This window comes from Anastrepha obliqua, chromosome 6 (genome assembly GCF_027943255.1).
Source record: "Anastrepha obliqua isolate idAnaObli1 chromosome 6, idAnaObli1_1.0, whole genome shotgun sequence".
Classification (NCBI taxonomy): domain Eukaryota; kingdom Metazoa; phylum Arthropoda; class Insecta; order Diptera; family Tephritidae; genus Anastrepha; species Anastrepha obliqua.
Window position 1 is genome coordinate 52,626,769 of NC_072897.1, and position 18,683 is coordinate 52,645,451.

Here is an 18,683-nt window from a genome sequence, read left to right on the forward strand (position 1 = left end):
TGGGGAATCCAGGCAAGCCACTGGGCCGACACAGTCCACTAAGTTAATGGACCAGCAAAATCCAAGCAAGTTACTGGGACGGTACATATTCACACTACACAAGAGCTTATGGAGGGGCTGGTCCTACGAGGCAGAGAAAACCCCGCAAGAATGACGCCACATATGCTGACAGTAGCCCAGATGAATCTCCATCGTACGGTAGCGGCATTAGCCGTCATGGTACGATGGTCTGCCCCGGGAGATCTGGGCATAATACTGGCTCGAGAGCCGTAGGCCTACAGAGGCCAGGTTAGGGGCTTTAACGACAGCAACAATAAGGTAATTTTGGATCTCTCGGGAGAGAGACCTAGAGCATGCGTAGTGTTAAATAGAAACATTAGCTATTTTTGCATTACAGAGTTTTTGAAACGGGATCTGGCTGCGATCCAGGCACAATTGCTGGTGGACGGGACCCGCAAAGACATCGAAATGGCATCCGCATACTGTGCGGCGGATAAGAGCACCGTTCTTCCAGATGAGGTACGGAGTCTGGTATACTATTGCAACAGGAGGAAGCCACTCCTGTTGGAATGTGACGCCAATGCACACGAGGCGTGGGGGAGCACCGACATCAACAGAAGAGGTGAGTCCCTACTAGAATTTATTATATGTAATGATTTAAATATATTACACAAACGTCGGCTGTACACTAACTTTTGTAACGAGGAACAGAGAACAGATCCTTGATGTGACCCTATGTAACAAGCTGGCTGAAAACCTGGTGACGGGTTGGAAAGTTTCCTCCGAGCCTTCCTTATCTGACCACAGGATCATTCAGTTTGAACTAGGAATAAAAATCACTGAAGGAAATCCGAGTAGAAGCCCCAGGAACACAGACTGGGACAAGTTTAGAGATTTGCTAGGTATAAACTTACTCAGCATGAGTAAGCAGGCAGGTACTAACTACTTATATGACACTGGAAGCAAAGGTAAAGAATCTTAACGGCTCCATTGCTACTGCCTTTGAATGTAGCTGTCCTGAGACCAAACCATCACATCATAGTGGTCGAAGGAACTCTGTCCTTCGGAAGGCGGTGCGAAAGCAATTTAATAAAGCCAAACGTACCGGGGGCTGGGACGAGTACGCTACCCTTCTAACCGCATATAGTAAGGAAATTAGAAAGCAAAGAAAGTTAGTTTCAGAAAGTTCTGCGAGGAAATCCCCTCAACTCCCGTTGCAGCTAGTCTCCATAAAGCTATGGCTAAGGAGAGATTGAATATCAAACTAAGCATCAAAAAGATAGATGCCACATATACATGCGGTGAGACAGAAAGAGCAAACGTCTTGCTAGCCTCCCATTTTCCGGGAGCCGTAACTCAGGTCACGGAGCACTACAGCAAGGCGAGGAGCTAATTACACCACACCTAGCTGGACTGATGCGAGACAGCCTTGCGCTGGCATACATACCAACAGTGTGGAGAAGAGAACAAGTGGTTTTCATACCAAAAATAGGAATGCTATATCAGCTGCGTACGGAGATCCAGAGTGCTTTTGACTTTGAGGAAACAGTTCTCTCTGCCTTCCTCGATATAGAGAAAGCTTTCGACAATGCCTCTAACTTAGGAGTATGTCACTAGAAAAGAGGAACATGCAAGGACACATCTGCAGATGTATAAAGTCACTGCTACAGACAAGGATAGCCGAAACTGCCACAGCGGGCATTACTCATCAGTTACAAACAAGAAAAGGGTGTCCACATGGGGGAGTCTTATCACCCCTCCTGTGGAGCCTAGTAGAAAACCACCTACTTCACTTGCTGACAAACAACGGAATCCGCTGTCAGGGATACTCGGATGATGTTTTAATTATCGCGAGAGGCAGGTTCAAGAATAATCTTTCCGATATTCTGCAAAGAGCTTTAAATCTGACAAAAAGATAATGTTGTTGTGTTTGTAGCAGTAACTTTGCCCTGTCGGTGTAGCGTAATCACCGGTCGTCTTCGTCTAGCTCATTTAACGGTAGGCCCAGGAAACTAACTGTTTCGACAGGTTAGGTCCAGAGGGAGAGGTGTGTTAGATGAGTGGGTTTAATAGGGCATGTGAAAAGGTGGTTAGTGTCGTGCGAGGTGCCTTCACATGCTGGACATATGTTTAGTATGTCGGGGTCGATTCTGGAAAAGTAGGAGTTTAACCTGCTACAATATCCAGAACGTAATCGTGCCAAGGTTACGCGGGACTCTCGAGGAAGTTGGAGCTCTTCGTCTGCGATTGGTGGTAGTTGGACTCAAATAACGGTAAAAAGATGATGTGCTGGTGTTGGTCTGGACATAAACTCGTCGAAAACAGCCATAATCCCTTTCACCAGGAAAAGAGCCTTACCAGGAATGAAAGAGATCAGCTTAGACGGGGTTGCTACTGATTTGGTAAGCGAAGTTAAGTATCTTGACCTTGTCCTGGATGCCAAGATTAACTGGAAAAGCCATGCTGACGCAACCCTGTCCAAAGCAGCAAAGGCTCTCATGATCTGCAAACGTCTAGCAGGAAAATCTTGGAATTGTAACCCAAGAATACTGAGATAGATGTAGATCATGAGAATAAGACCCATGGTTACATATGGAGCAGTCGCTTGGGCATCGAGAGTCACTCTCTCGACAGGCAGCGCTAACTAAGCTTCAACGATTAGCATGCGTGTGCATCACGGGAGCGATGCGGACCTGTCCTACAGCTGCGTTGGAGGTGATGCTCGAGCTGACTCCGCTTCATATAGTCATTCAACAAACAGCCAAGTGTACCCTGCTGAATATTACCAGGGGAGGTTTCGGGAGAGGAAAAGTGATGTCATCTAAAAACATGGAAGTGCTAAAGCTGCAGCTCCCACTCACCCAGCTACCCAGAGATGATATCACTAAGGTGATCAAATTCGAAAAGAACTTCAGAATTGAGCTGAACAATATTTTGAACTGCATTTGAAAAGAAACTCCAGGAGTGTACCCTGCACTAGAGTGTACCAAGCATCTTCCAAGCGGAGCTATACAGCATCGTGCTGTGAGATCAAATCCTCACTACTACTTTTGAGTGTATGGAGAAACTTAATATACCTCGAATGCACAATTGCATCCGGCTAATTTGGGTCCCAGGACACAGGGGTATAACTTGGAACGAAGTAGTGGACGCACTGGCTAGAGAGGCTGCGGCCTCGCCTTCAATAGGACCCGAGCCCTACCTTAACACGGGACAACATACTATCAAGAAGAAGCATAGAAGTGAAGAGCTAGAGCTAAGGGAGGTTTGCTGGCACCAAACTATGGGGCTACGCCAGGCAAAATCCTTACTGGGACGGTGCAACCAAAAGAGGTCTAAAAACTCGTAACCCTCCCCAAGCATTGTCTGACAACGCTCACGGGCATCCTCACAGGCCACTGCAGACTGTGAAGTCATCTCCACATGATTGGGATTTGGTATACGGACTCTTGCCGTTTTTGGTGGACGATTGAGACATCTTCGCCAACTGCAGCCAGACGAAAGGCACATACGTTCAATCAGACCCAGTTTTATCCTGAGTTTAATAAGGGAAATGGGATGGATGAGGTACTGTGATGGGAAGAAGGCACTAAGGACCATGAGGTCAAAGTGCAAACCTCATTCATACATCTATCAGTCTAAAGGAGCACAACAAACTGCTTAGTAAACAGTTTCTGCTGGGGTGCTACCGCGGGTATCACTCATGTAGACACCTGACCTGCTTGAACCAGAGCCGACTCCCAGGCCCGTCAGATCTGTAGATAAATCTTGTAAACTCGGCTTCGAGCTCTAGTTTACCCAGAGACCTAGTAATTGCCTCCGGGAGGACGTTATTAGAAGCCCCATCAATTTCGAAGTAGTCGCTAAACAGGCGGGCTCTATCTATCGGGATTGGAAGAGGGTAGCGTCCGCCATCTCCGCAGTTTTCATGAGGGTAGTGAGGGAAAACTCTGTAGCTCTGCAAATAGTTTAGAACCGGCCCGCCTATTCCCTTAAATGTCCCCAGCAACATTTCTTTGTCTTTGCCCCAAGTGCTGCCGGCATGCGATTCTGGACGTTAGTGCAATAGCGGTTGTATGCACTGAGAAGGAGAGCAAACTGTCGAAGGCAACTCCCAATATTCTGGGGTTGTTTATAGCCGGAATTGGTGTGTCATCGACTTTTACCTTAAGTTGCAGTACCTCCTGTGTCCAGGTGGTGAAAAGGGTCGCCGTGGACTTAGTAAGGGAAAGTTGTACGATCCTCGAAGTGAAGAAGCGAGAAAGGCAGGCCAGGTAGTCGGTGACCTTGGCGCAGAGGCCAGCAATGTCAATGCCCGACGCCATTACCGTGCAGTCGTCGGCGTATGAGACCAGGGTTGCTGGGGAGTTTCGAGATATAAAAGTTAAAAAGCAAGGGTTAAAGGACACCACCCTGCGGAACTCCTTGCTTTCTTTTCTTCTGTTTTGAGATTTGGTCTCGAAATATCACTCAGGTAGTTTGCGGTCCACCCCTGACAAGCTTCTCCAGTTTAACTGCAACGGACTTACGAGGAAGGTCGACGAGATAGTTGAGCCGGCACGGTATTAAAATAGCTGCGGTCCAAGAAACAAAGTTGCACGCTAGGTCATCTCTGATCACCAGGGATGGCTATAACGTGCACAGACACGATCGCGAGCGAGACAATGGTGGTGGCATAGCTTTTATAGTCCACCACACAGTGCAGTATCGTCTCATCGATGAAGGAATCGACCGCAGGGAATGCACCTTAGAATGTCAAGGGATAGCTGTCCGGTCAGGCGATTTCGAGCTCGAAATATTTAACATATATATACCCCCTGTCACCTGCTGCCCGGCAGGATATCACAATGATATAGGTGCGCTCATCACAGGTGAAAACCGATTGGTTGTAGGTGACTTTAATGCGCATCACGATCTTCGGCATTCAAGCCTGCCAACTGATCGTAGGGGACAGCTATTGGCAAAGCAGATAGACGATTCGACATTCAGCACTGTAAACGACGACGCCCCCAGCAGGGTAGTGGGCAATTGCAGCAGCTCGCCTGACATCACAATTGCTAGCGTGGGTCTGATAAATAGCATAACGTGGCGACCTATGCTATCGCTTGAATCAGACCACTTGCCCATTATCGTCTCGATTGAGAGACCTGCCGACTTCGTTTCCGCGAATCACCGGTCCAATTTTAACTTTAAAAAAGCTAATTGGGCCGGCTTCACGGAATTCACCGAGGACACCTTCGCCGCTCTTCCCATCCCCACTGATGTGCGCGTAGGCGAACGAGCATTCCGCAAGGTGCTCACAGCTGCTGCGGCTCGCATCATTCCAGCTGGAAGTTATAAGGACATTCGTCCTCATTTCCCAGCCGAGCTATTTTAGCCGGCTTTTTATACTGCATCCTCCGGGCGACAGAACCAAACGTCGTGCTACCAGAAGGCTGCACAAACTAACGAACGACAGTGCGCCACTTACTTTCTCCGGTGATGAGGGTCAGGGGGCCATCAAAATCATCGAAAGCCATTGGCCCAGACGGATTAAACGCGCTGATGCTGAAGCATCTGGGACCCCTGGGAGTAGGATTCCTCACAAGGGTCTTCAATTTGTCCTTGGCCACTCTCATCATCCCTGACAAGTGGAAAGCAGGGAGAGTGGTCCCACTACTGAAACCTGGGAAACCCGCCAACCAAGGGGAGTTCTGGCGGCCGATAACTCTCCTTTCCCTAGTAGTGAAGACACTTGAAGCCCTCCTACTCCCACTCTACACGAAACACCTGGCCCCAGCCCCACATTAGCACGGATTCCAACGAGTGCACAGCACCACCACTGCACTCACCGCCATAAACGCCCAGATAAATCGCGGGCTTAACCAAAACCACCCTGCGAGAGGACTGTCCTAGTAGCGTTGAACGTAAAGAAGGCGTTCGATACAGTCAGCCATTCCACGCTACTAGATAATATTTATCAGTCGACACTCCCGCCATGGCTGAAGAGGTGGTCCGCGAACTACCTGAGCGGTCGGCACTCGTCAGTGATTTTTCGAGATCAAATATCAAAGCAGAAGTGAAGGTACCCCGCACGACACTAACCACCTCTTCACATTCCCCCTCAAACCGACTCATCTAACCTCCCTCTCCCTCTGGACCCAACCCTTCGAAACGGCATGTTTCCTGGGCCTACCCCTAGATAAGCTAGACGAAGACGACCGATGATATGCCTACATAGACAGGGCTATCTATGCTGGTAAAACAACAACAATCAGGGAGGAACTAGCGTGTAGTTTTGTCTCTTGAGCCGCAGCTATCTTGATTCCATGACGGCTCATGATGTCGACTATCTCGTCTATTTTGCTCATGATTCCGTTACAGCTTAGTTGGAGGAACTTGATACTCCTCGGGAGTATAGTCGTAACACGGGGTGTGAGGGACGTGTGAGGTTGGTTGCGTTGGTCCTGCTGTGCGTTCCGCAGTAGTTGTTGCGGCCTAATGTTGACGGGCGGCCGCGCCACGGGGGGCGATTGCAAGTGCAGAGCTCCGCAGCAGGGGGCAACGTAGACGCAACCTTCCAAGAATTGCACTTGACTGTTGTCAGGTTCCGAGGAATTCTGGTCTGACACGCGAAACAAACTATGCGGGAAACCAAGAGCTGCTGGTTCGGCACTGGGATTGAAGCAGGAGGATTATGGGTCAGAGAGGGAGTTGTATAGCACGTGTGGGCTCCTAACCGTATAATTTTGAGTAGTGGCGGCAGTGTGACGTGCCGGCACATTTGACGATGTAGCCGTTGAGAGGCAGGGGCCGCCTGGTGGCGAGAGCAACACGTGGTCACATACCGTGTGGACCACTCCGTGTATCTTAAAGCCTGAACAGGTCTCTTAAGTACCCCTGCAGAAATCTGTGGAGGTATCATGCCGTTGGTTGAGCCCTATCTTTGCGACCTGCATAGCCAGGGGCTATATACCAAGATCATGGAGGGCCGTGAGGGTTGTCTTTATGCCCAAGGTCGGCAAGAGCTCGCATGTCTCCCCTAAGGACTTCAGGGCAATCAGTCCCTCATTTTTCTTGCTGAAAACTCTTGAGAGACTGATTGACTTGCAGATAAGAAGCGAAATTCCTCCAACATGCTTATTGTAAGGGTATATCGGTGGAATCTACCCTGCATACAATTGTGAAAGAGATTGCGGAGTCTCTTTTTCGGAAGGAGTTTGCGGGAGACCCTTACCCCCTTCTTAAGATCCCGACCCCACGAATGCCCCTGAAACCCTTTCACAACGACGCTTTCATGCTCCCAGTTAAGAAGCACAGCGAAAATTTTTAGCAAGTAATTTCGACCTGATCATCAGGGACGGCTACAACGTGCACAGGAAGGATCGCGAGCGAGACCAGGGTGGAAGCTTAGCGTTTATAGCCCATCAAACAGTGCAGTAACGTCTTATCGATGAAGGCATCGACCGCAGGGATAGCACCTTAGGATGTCAAGGGATAGCTGTCCGGTCAGGCGATGCCGAGCTCGGAATCTATAATATGTACATGCCCCCTGTCACCTGCTGCCCGGCAGGATATCACCCTGATATTGGTGCGCTCATCAGGGGCGAAACCCGATTGGTAGTAGGTGACTTTAATGCGCATCACGATTTTTGGCATTCAAGCCTGCCAACTGATCGTAGGGGACAGCTATTGGCAAAGCAGATAGACGATTCGACATTCAGCACTGTAAACGACGACGCCCCCAGCAGGGTAGTGGGCAATTGCAGCAGCTCGCCTGACATCACAATTGCTAGCGCGGGTCTGATAAATAGCATAACGTGGCGACCTATGCTATCGCTTGAATCAGACCACTTGCCTATTATCGCTCGATTAAGAGACCTGTCGAGTTTGTTTCCGCGGATCACCGGTCATACATCAACTTCAACAAAGCTGATTGAACCAGATTCGCGGAATTTACTGAGGCCATCTTCGCCGCTCTCCCCATTCCCACTGATGTGCGCGCAAGGCGAACGCGCATTCAGCAAGGCGATCACAGCCGCCTCGGCTCGCTTCATACCCGCTGGAGAGTCCGGGACATTCGTCCTAATTTCACAGCTGAAGCAGCTGTTCTGGCGAAAGAGCGTGATCGCCTACGCCATGTCGATCCCGGGGATCCTCGGATAAAGAATCTCAAGTCCGAGATACGGCAACTGGTAACCCGACGTAAGCGGGACAAATGGGAAGGGCATTTGAAGTCCTGCAACTTGACCTCTGGTGTAAGCAAGCTCTGGTCCACCGTTAGGTCCCTGTCGAACCCGACGAAGCACAACAACAAGGTGGATATCACCTTCAACGGTCGTGCTTCATCGGATCTGAAGAGATGCGCGAGCTATTTTAGCCGGCAATTTATTCTGCATCCTCCGGCCGACAGATCCAAACGTAGTGCTACCAGACGACTGCACAAACTGACATACTATACAACTGTGTGCCACTTGCTTTCTCCAGCGATGAGGTTCAGGGGGCCATCAAACACATGAAACCATCCAAAGCCATTGGCCCATCGGGAGTAGAATATCTTACCAAGGTCTTCAACTTGTCTATGGCCACTCTCATCATTCCTGATAAGTAGAAATTAGGAACAGTGGTCCCACTACTGCAGCCTGGGAAACGCGCCAACCAAAGAGAATCCTATCGTCCGATAACTCTCCTTTCCCCAGTAGTGAAGACTCTTGAGGCCCTTTTACTCCCACTCTTTACGAAACACCTGACCCCAGCCTCACACCAGCATAGTTTCCGAAGAGTGCATAGCACCACCACGGCACTCACCGTCATTAACACCCAGGCAAACCGCGGACTTAACCAAAACCGCTCCCGCGAGAGGACGGTCCTAGTAGCGTTGGGTCTAAAAAGGCTTTGGACACAGTCAGCCACGCCACGCTAATAGATGACATTTTACAGTCGACACTCCCGCCAGGGCAAATGAGGTTGACCGCGAGCTACCTGAGTGGTTGTTGTTGTTTTAACAGTAATGGTAGCCCCGTCAGTGTAGGGTATATCACCGGTCGTCTTCGTCTAGCTCATCTAGGGGTAGGCCCAGGAAACATGCTGTTTCGACAGGTTGGGTCCAGAGGAAGAGGGGTGTTAGATGAGTCGGTTTTAGGGGGCATGTGAAGAGGTGGTTAGTGTCGTGCGGGGTACCTTCACATGCCGAACATGTGTTTGGAATGTCGTGGTCAATTTTGGATATGCAGGAGTTTAACCTTCTACAGTATCCAGAACGTAATGGTGCCAGTGTTACACGAGTCTCACGGGGAAGCTGGAGCTCTTCGTCTGCAATAGGTGGTGGTTGGACTCCGATTGCGGCATTCGCAGGACGGGAGTTCATGAAGATGGTGACGGTCTCCCGGTGGATGTCGTTTACTGACTGTCTAAATACTGTCCGGTCCAGTAGATTATGGTCAGTTTTGTCCTGAATTTCGTCAGCGTAGTCTAAAAGGCGTCTCCTGACGTGCCTGGGAGGCGACTCAGGCTCAAGCAGGTGTCTGCAGGGGTGGAACCTGCGGTAAGATCCAAGCAGGAACTGCTTGTTGAGCAGTTTGTTATGCTCCATTACTGGGAGCATTTGTGCCTCGTTATGCAGGTGTTGAATGGGGGACATCAGGAGGCAACATGACATGTTTGTAGCTTTATCCACTGCGTGTCAATAGTTCCAGGCGACCAGACAGGCGCAGCATAGTGCAGAACCGGCCGACCAATTGCCTTAAACGTCGAAAGCAACAGTTCTTTGTCTCTGCCCAAGTGCTGCCGGCAAGCAATTTGAGGACCTTCTTGCGATTATGGACTTTAGTGGCAATTGCGGTTGTGTGCGCAGAGAAGGAGAGCAAGCTGTCAAAGGTTACACCCAAAATTTTGGGGTTGTTTACCGTCGGAATTGGTGCCTCGTCGACTTTTACCTTAAGGGACAGCTTGACCTCCTTTGTCCAGGTGGTAAAGAGAGTCGCCGTGGACTTGGTGGGGGAATGTTGGAGATTCCTTGCAGTGAAAAACGAGAAAGGTCGGTGAGATAGTTGTTCACTTTGGAACACAGGCCATCGATGTCATTGCCCGACGCCATTATCGTACAGTCGTCAGCGTATGAGATCAGGGAAACTCCCGCTGGTGGTTGGGGGAGCTTGGAGATATAGAAGTTGAGTAGCAAGGGAGAAAGGACACCACCCTGCGGTACACCTTGCTTAATCTTCCTCTGCTTTGATGTTTGATCTCGAAAAATCACTGACGAGTGCCGACCGCTCAGGTAGTTAGCTGACCACCTCTTCAGCCCTGGCGGGAGTGTCGACTGATAAATATCATCTAGTAGCGTGGAATGGCTGACTGTATCGAAAGCCTTCTTTAGGTCCAACGCTACTAGAACAGTCCTCTCGCAGGGGCGGTTTTGGTTAAGCCCGCGATTTATCTGGGCGTTTATGGCGGTGAGTGCTGTGGTGGTGCTGTGCACTCGTTGGAATCCGTGCTGATGTGGGGCTGGGGCCAGATGTGTCGTGAAGAGTGGGAGTAGGAGGGCTTCAAGTGTCTTCACTACTGGGGAAAGGAGAGTTATCGGCCGATAAGACTCCCCTAGGTTGGCGGGTTTCCCAGGTTTCAGTAGTGGGACCACTCTCCCTGCTTTCCACTTGTCAGGGATGATGAGAGTGGCCAAGGACAGATTGAAGACCCTTGTGAGAAATCCTACTCCTAAAAGTCCCAGATGCTTCAGCATCAGCGCGTTTAGCCCGTCAGGGCCAATGGCGTTTGATGTTTTTGATTTGTTGATGGCCCCCCGAACCTCATCACCGGAGAAAGTAAGTGGCGCACTGTCGCTCGTCAGTTTGTGCAGCCTTCTGGTAGCTCGACGTTTGGTTCTGTCGGCCGGAGGATGCAGTATAAAAAGCCGGCTACAATAGCTCGCGCATCTCTTCGGGTCCGACGAAGTGCAACCGTTGAAGGTGATATCCACTTTGTCGTTGTGCTTCGTCGGGTTCGACAGGGACCTAACGGTGGACCAGAGCTTACTCAACCCAGAGGTGAAGTTACAGATCTTTAGGTGCTCAACCCAGAGGTCGTCATTCGTCGCTGATTTCTCGACACCAAACATCTAAACAGAGGAAAATAAAGCAAGGACTACCGCAAGGTGGTGTCCTTTCACCCGTGCTTTTCAATTTCTATATTTCGAAACTCCCCCAGCCCCCAGACGGAGTCTCCCTGCGACGGCTGCACGATAATGGCGTCGGGCAATGACATTGATGGCCTTTGTTGCTCCAAGGTAAACGACTACCTCGCTTGCCTTTCTCGCTTCTTCACTGCGAGGAACTTACAACTTTCCCTACTAAATCCACGGCGGCCCTTTTCACCACCTGGACAGAAGAGGTCAAGCTACAGCTTGCTCTCGTTCTTAGCGCATACAACCGCTATTGCGACTAAAGTACAGAATCGGAACAAGGTCCTCAAATCGCTTACCGGCAGCACTTGGGGCAAAGGCAAGGAAATGTTGCTGTCGACTTTCAAAGCAATAGGACGACCGGTTCTAAACTGTGCTGCGCATGTCTGGTCGCCTGGAACCCGTGATTCACAAGCGTACCCGTGAATCTTCAGACCTGCAAAAACACTGCATTAAGGACCGCGACAGGATGTCTTATGATGTCACCGAGACAACACATACACGATGAGGCCCTTATGCTACCTGTTAAGGAGCATAACAAATTGCTCAGTAAGAAGTTTCTGCTAGGGTGTTATCGCAGGCCTCACCCATGCAGACACCTGCTTGAACCAGACAGAACACATCAGAAGGTATTTCCTCAACTACGCGGACGAGATCCTAGGAAAAACAGACAGACAGCTACTGGATCGGACAGTGTACAGACAGGCAATAAACGACATTCATCGAGAGACTCTCAACAGCTTCTTAAGCTCCCGACCCCCGAATTGCGTTATCGGAGTCCAACCACCACCAATCGCACATGAAGAGCTCAAACTTTCCCGAGAGTCCCGCGTAACCTTGGCACAATTACGTTCTGGATATTGTAGCAGGTTAAACTCCTACTTATCCAGAATCGACTTCGACATACTAAACATATGTCCAGCATGTGAAGGCACTCCGCACGACACTAACCAGCTTTTCACATGCCCCATCGAACGCACTCATCTAACACCCATCTCCCTCTGGACTCAACCTGTCGAAACAACTAGTTTCCTGGGCCTACCGTTAGATGAGCTAGACGAGGACGACCGGTGATTACGCTACACTGACAGGGCAAAGTTACTGCAACAAGAATAACAGGAATAATCAAAATGCATATCATATATTGGAGGAATCTATACCCGTTGCCGTATCCAAGATAGATTCTGCGTAACGTGCAGTACTAAAGTTGTGTATAGCTCTTTTAACAGAGTTCATACCAATACATGTGAAGTTCAGGAGTTTTCGCCAGCAAGAACTTCTCACAAAAAATTACGATTTAAGAGGTATAAGACTGTAAGCATTGTTCGAAAATACCCTTTAAGCAATTAAAATTAACACATGGTTAAACTTATGAGATGAAAAATGCAGCAGCGGCCAGCATTTAGCAGTAAGCCTTTTAACAATGCGTTCTGAGTTGCCCTCAGTGCGAAACCTTTATCGCTGCATTATAAAAACTCTCTTGAGGCAGTGCGGAATCTAAATGAAAGATGAAAACAAACCTCCTTTGCGTATATACGTACATACAAATATGTAATCACAACTCACTTTGCACTTTTAGTATATACAGGGCCATGTTGTTGTTGTAGCAGCATAAACATTCCCCGTGCATATACGAGGAATGCTACTGAAGTGACAGTCCTTGGCCGGATATAAATCCGGGTCGTTCCAGTTACGTAGAACCGACTGTCGTGGGAGCTTTGTCGGGGAGTTTATGTCGGTATGTAAACGCTGAATAACTTTGTAATTTACCAACCGATCGGCTTCAACAAACATGTTTTCGATACGTCAATTCAGTACAATTTCAACCATTGATCGCTTTACACCGAAACAATGCGCTATACATTGAAAATAGTCGTTATATTGATCCAAGTATCGCGGCAAACAGACATCGTCTGACAACACTGTTCGTCGTTTGGTGTCGAATTTTTTAAGCACGGGACAGTAGGAGATCGTCAACATGCCGTTCATCAACGACCAAGACGTTCCAATGAACTAGTTGAAGCAGTGAGGGAGAGCGTTGCCCAGGAGCCAACAGTGTCGTATCGTCGTCCCGCCCAGCATTTTGAACAGTCGCTCGAATGGTTGACACTGAACCCAATTTTCGGAAGCAAATTTTAGTGACTGACGAGGCACATTTTGACCTCTCTGGCAGCGTGAATAAACAAAATATCCGCGTTTGGGGAACTGAGAATCCATACAAGATCCATGAAACGCCATTGCATGACCGGAAAGTTACTGATTGGGCCGGCATTTGCGCCAAAACCATCATTGGGCCATATTTTTACCGAGAAAACGGTCGATGGAAACCGATATCGATGGATTTTGGCTCATTATGTCTAACCGCAAATGCGTGAGAAAGGTTTAGACGGTTACTGGTTACAACAAGACGGTGCGCCAAGCCACACTGCGAATGCAACACTTGAATGTCTGCAATTTCCGGGACGTCTAGTATCAGAAAGAGGCGACATTGACTGGTACCCCGCACGACACTAACCACCTTTTCACATGCCCTTTAAAACCTACTCATTTAACACCCCTCTCCCTCTGGAACCAACCTGTTGAAGCATGTTTTCTGGGCCTACCTTTATATGAGCCAGACGAAGACGGCAGGTGATATACCCTACACGGACGAGGCTTCTATTACTGTTAAAACAACAACAAAAATGGCGCACCCTATGCAAGCATTCTTCCGCGACCAATATTATTTTGCTCACTCAATAAACGAAAACAAGAAACATTCAAAAGTAAATTCCTAGGTAAATATCAGCACAGGAAATATATTTCTTGAAATTAAATATAAATTCAGTTGCCAACCTTAACAAGGCGCGCGACTGTACATCTTTCTAGCGGAAGCCTTTACGTCGCTGCACAATACGATAAGCATTTGAGATAAACTGAAATGGTTTTGCGATTAATGCTTATTCGGAAGATCTAACTGTAGGACATTCTATTTTCGGACAATTCTAAAATTCAAGAAGCTTGAGTAAACTGTCTTTCTGTGCCAGCAAGCCGTATTTACGTAATTAAAAAAGAAACAGTTCGACATTTCAATTGGTCCATTTGTGTGAGTTTTAAAGAAAGTTTTATTTGTTGGTTTAAATAAAACCAATTCAGATAATTTTAAACTATAAACTTCTTACAAAATTAAGTATTTTCTTAAAACGTTTTGAAATTTAACTTGATCCATTTGTTGAAGAATAGTGTCTGAAGAATAGTTTCTTGTTTTGTTTTTGCTATATTAGGCAAAAACGAAGAACACGTTTACAGTAATTAATTTGTCTCAATTTTTACTGAGTTTGTTTAGTTTTTGTTTTTAAATAATTTAATTAAAAATATTGATTTAAAATAACCAATGAAGTAATGAAAAGGATATAAATTGTATTGAAAACTGTATAATTACCTTCATTAGTAGCATAATCAAGTGGCAGAGGCAGATGATTGATAGATTTTTTATCAACGTCTTCCTGATTTTTTGACCGTAAGAACAGGACTGTTGCAACAATAACTAATACTAATATAAATACAACGGCAACGGTAGCACCCGCAACAATGCGCATATGAATAGAGTCATCATAACCTAAAAACACTTGTTACAAATATTACAAATAAAATATGTGCAATTTGTTTACCTGAGTTAACGCCCTGGTGGGTTTGTGCATAAACTATGTTACTATAGGTGCCATAACCATTCAAAGTTTTGCAACGAACTTGAAAACCATATTCAGTATTTTCATTCAAGCTTTCTATATGTGCTTTAGTTTCCTTCGTGTTAAGTGCAGTTTTATTGATTGCATCCAACTCCGATTTTGGAAACCATCGCACCTCATAAAATTCGATAGGAGAATCACTTTGCACGGGTTTATCCCATACTAGATCTACTTCCTTATTGGTAGTCGCAACAACACGCACATTGAACACAGTAGAAAGAATGGCAGATTCTGTCGTGAATATGATTTCAGCATACTCAGTCTTTATTTGACTTAAATCGAACGGCTGGGTATTAACTAGAACGACCGGTGATTTTAAATTGTTTGTAAGAAGCGGACTTTCGGGTTCACCAGAACTCGTAGTTATTGAGTTATTATAATCCGAAGAATCATTCCTGCTGTCAGAATCAAATATATATGAGATTCCATTTAGAGAATGAATTTGGATGGTGTATGTTGTGACGGGTTCTAAATTGGTTAAAGTCAATTTTGTTTCATTAAATGTATCTGTTGCTGGATTGTACACAACATTCGCTGAACAAGAGATACACCGTACTTTATAAACAATATCACTGCGATAGTTATTTGATTTCACATGAAATGATTCAGAAACCTCTTTTGTAGGCCCATTCCATGATAGAATGGCACTAGTTTGGTCAACAAATAACAGCGTTAGATTTGATGGAGGTCCAGGCGGCTTAAAACAAGGCATATGTTTTCCATCACGTGGATTTCGATAAAAACCATGAAGACATTTACAAAAGCCTGCTGCAGCTTTAGGAGCATTTGAATTAGGAGGGCATGGTACACATGTATCAACCTCCTTGGACCGAAATTTTCCAATAGGGCATTCTACAAAGAAAGAAAATATTTATAAAATTTTTTTATTCTACAGAACCGTGCAATGTTTCAAATCATTTGTTTAAGAGTTCACTTAAATTTATTAGTTTTACCATTGCAAGTCTTATTTATGAAATCAGGCTCATATCCAACTTTACAGTGACAGCCGCCAGTTAGGATCGTCCATTTACCGTCTCCTTTACACAAATATGTCGGTGTTTCAAATGGTTCTGCATTTTCAACACAAGTACCATTTTGTTTTTCAATTATTGTGATTTCTCTACCTGTTGGTGTTTCATTAAAATGTGCAAAATTTTCTGTTACTGCCGGGCATGTAATATAGTAGACTTTCACTGCTAAAACACTTATACAAGCTCCTTGATCACGGAATGCAAAATAAACCCCTTTTTTTGCAACAGCAATACTTTTGACCTCTGTATTAATGTCGACGTCAGAATTCTGATTAAAACGACCCTCGCCAGCAGCAATTCGTGCTAAAAAAATTAAAAAACAGTTAAGTACATATTTTAATATTAGTCAAATAAGTCTTTGCACTTGCCTATTAATTTATAACTGTCAGTCTGCCAGGGTGGAGGCTCCCGAGTAGCAGCATCAAACTCATAAAACAAAAGACTAAAGGTTTCTTTACAGGAAAGTGCGTTCCCTTAAAATAGAAAATTATATTAACTTATTGGTGTTTAACTTAAAGATGTATGTACCTGGAAATAAGGAGCAGTCACGAATTGTAAACTGAATTTCAATGTAGAGACGATTAGCAGGACCTCGGTCGATAAAAGGAGACCATAACCAATTGTTAACATTGTTATATGCAACATCGCAAACCACATAACTTCTCCAATTTATGCCTTTGACAAAGTCTGTGAACGATTCTTCAACCCACTAAAATAATATTACAATGACATAAATTATTTCAAATATTAACATGAGCTATTGACTTGCACCACATACCCCAGGTGTTTGAGCTTGCGGTCCATACGGATAACGTGTCCACTCCAAGGTAGCTTCTCTAGTTGTATCCAAAAGAATTACTTAAAATACATTGAAACAACACAATATAGGCCATGATATTTGGTATTAAAAATTCATTTACCTTGATCTGCTAGAACAACTCCGAAGTGACATACAAAAATAAAAAACGATAGTGCAAATAAAACTTTGCGTATTTTCATTAGCATCAAGTTATATGAGGCTTCCGACAAATTTGTAAAACATATATTTTCTACCATCGCTATTCTAGGCAAAAATTTCATCAACCATACTCTTTTCACAATTTCTATGAATTTGATAATCAACATTTTATATCGAGAGCTCTCCAGTTTTAGACGTGATATTAGCACCGGTTTCGATAAAACCGAATATGATGACGACGTTCTATTTGCCTTCAATGGTAAAGACAATTTTATTGTTGACATAGGCTCATTGGAAGAACAAATCTCCGATCGGGAAGAATGACAGGAAAATTCTGCTAAACTCAACTTATTAAAATTCGTCGATTCTCTCGAAAGCTTTTTATTAACTGAAAATATTGTTGATTGGAGTCTCCTTCGTAGTCCGCAATTGTGACAATGCACCGTTTTCTGAAATTTTTTTCGCGCGAAAGTTTTTCCTATATTTCCAGTAGAATAGGTATTGACGACCAGAGACGTAGAGTTCGTGGTTTTTATAACTTTATTGGTTACATTTCTTGTATCATTACAATTAAATGTGATACATGTGGGACTAAAGTGAAGACCTAACATTTCCACACAATCCATTGACAGTTACCTGGAATTTACAGTCAGTATATAGAAATATTTTAATATAATTTTGAATGTGAGTTTATCGTTGTAATATCTCCAAATAAAAACTTGCTAGGCGTGAAGCAATAGTTATTTTGAAGAGTTAAGAGCAACTTCATAAATCACATCATACTTGCTAGTGGATACTCTTTTAATTTATTTAGCAAACCGCTTCATTTAAGATTAGCCACCATTCCTACACATTACAGTTTACGATTAAGTTTTGCTTTGCAATATGTAAATGTATACATGTGAGATGCATATACATACATATAAATAAGTTACAAAACATATCGAGTTTTATAACTAGTTTGCCCTCACTAATAATATACATAATAAACATTTTATACATTACTTTTTATTATAACGAGGACAATAAATTTATAATTCCAAATGTTCACACCGTTTCGTACCAAATTTTTGGCATATACACACATATTCTCGACTACTTTTTCCTTTTTTATTTTACCAATAATATTTTGCGTTTACACTAAGCAAAGCACACTAAAAATAATGTTTTAACCTATGTATGTTTTCATTATAAATATTTAAATACTTAACAAATTATTAAAACCGATATCGTACAGATCGAATTGTTTAATAATACGATTCCAAGCAATGGTAATGCAGAATATACACGCGCCAACCTTTGTATCAACATGGCCATATTGAATAAACGGTTGTACCATGTGTAGTATGGTTGTACAACCGAGCTTCATGTTGGTCACACGGTTGCATCAAAATTAATATGCTGTAATTTCTGGTGGGCGGAGTTCGAGGTTGAACAATTCGTTGGAACGTTTACGTGCAGATTGTGCGACCAACTTCGGTCAATTTTATAATTATATAGAAATACAATAAAATAAAAGGATGAAAATACCCTAAATGAAATTCGCCGATTAGACCACCAAACAATCACGTCTAAGTCTACTACTAACGACAGAAAACTTCAATTTGACTGGCACTAAAAAACATATATACGCAAAACACCACCATGAATGGATCTCAACGGATGACTGGTACCAATAAGTAAACCATACATAGCCCCATATAACAGACTTAATAAAAAATAATAAAAATTAGGTGACCAGACTTCTCATCATAAGGTTCAGACGACTTCGCCTTGGGCATAAAAACCCTACACACGGACATCACTAACCC

General features: G+C 45.1%; 1 protein-coding gene across 3 annotated transcripts in view; it reads right to left on the reverse strand.

The window, feature by feature from the left end:
• Window positions 1-18,144, reverse strand: part of LOC129250021 (ephrin type-B receptor 1-like) — a 95,528-nt gene extending 77,384 nt beyond the window's left edge. The window contains exons 1-8 of one of the 3 annotated variants that reach the window (XM_054889672.1): window positions 18,084-18,144; window positions 16,835-17,508; window positions 16,693-16,772; window positions 16,443-16,623; window positions 16,283-16,387; window positions 15,837-16,217; window positions 14,806-15,735; window positions 14,577-14,753 (exon numbers count right to left, since the gene is read on the reverse strand). In XM_054889672.1, coding sequence (XP_054745647.1) covers window positions 14,577-14,753; window positions 14,806-15,735; window positions 15,837-16,217; window positions 16,283-16,387; window positions 16,443-16,623; window positions 16,693-16,772; window positions 16,835-17,498 — 2,518 coding nt within the window. In that variant the 5' untranslated portion in view covers window positions 17,499-17,508; window positions 18,084-18,144. The other 2 variants (XM_054889671.1, XM_054889670.1) reach the window with 2 other exon arrangements.
• Window positions 18,145-18,683: the final 539 nt, after the last annotated feature.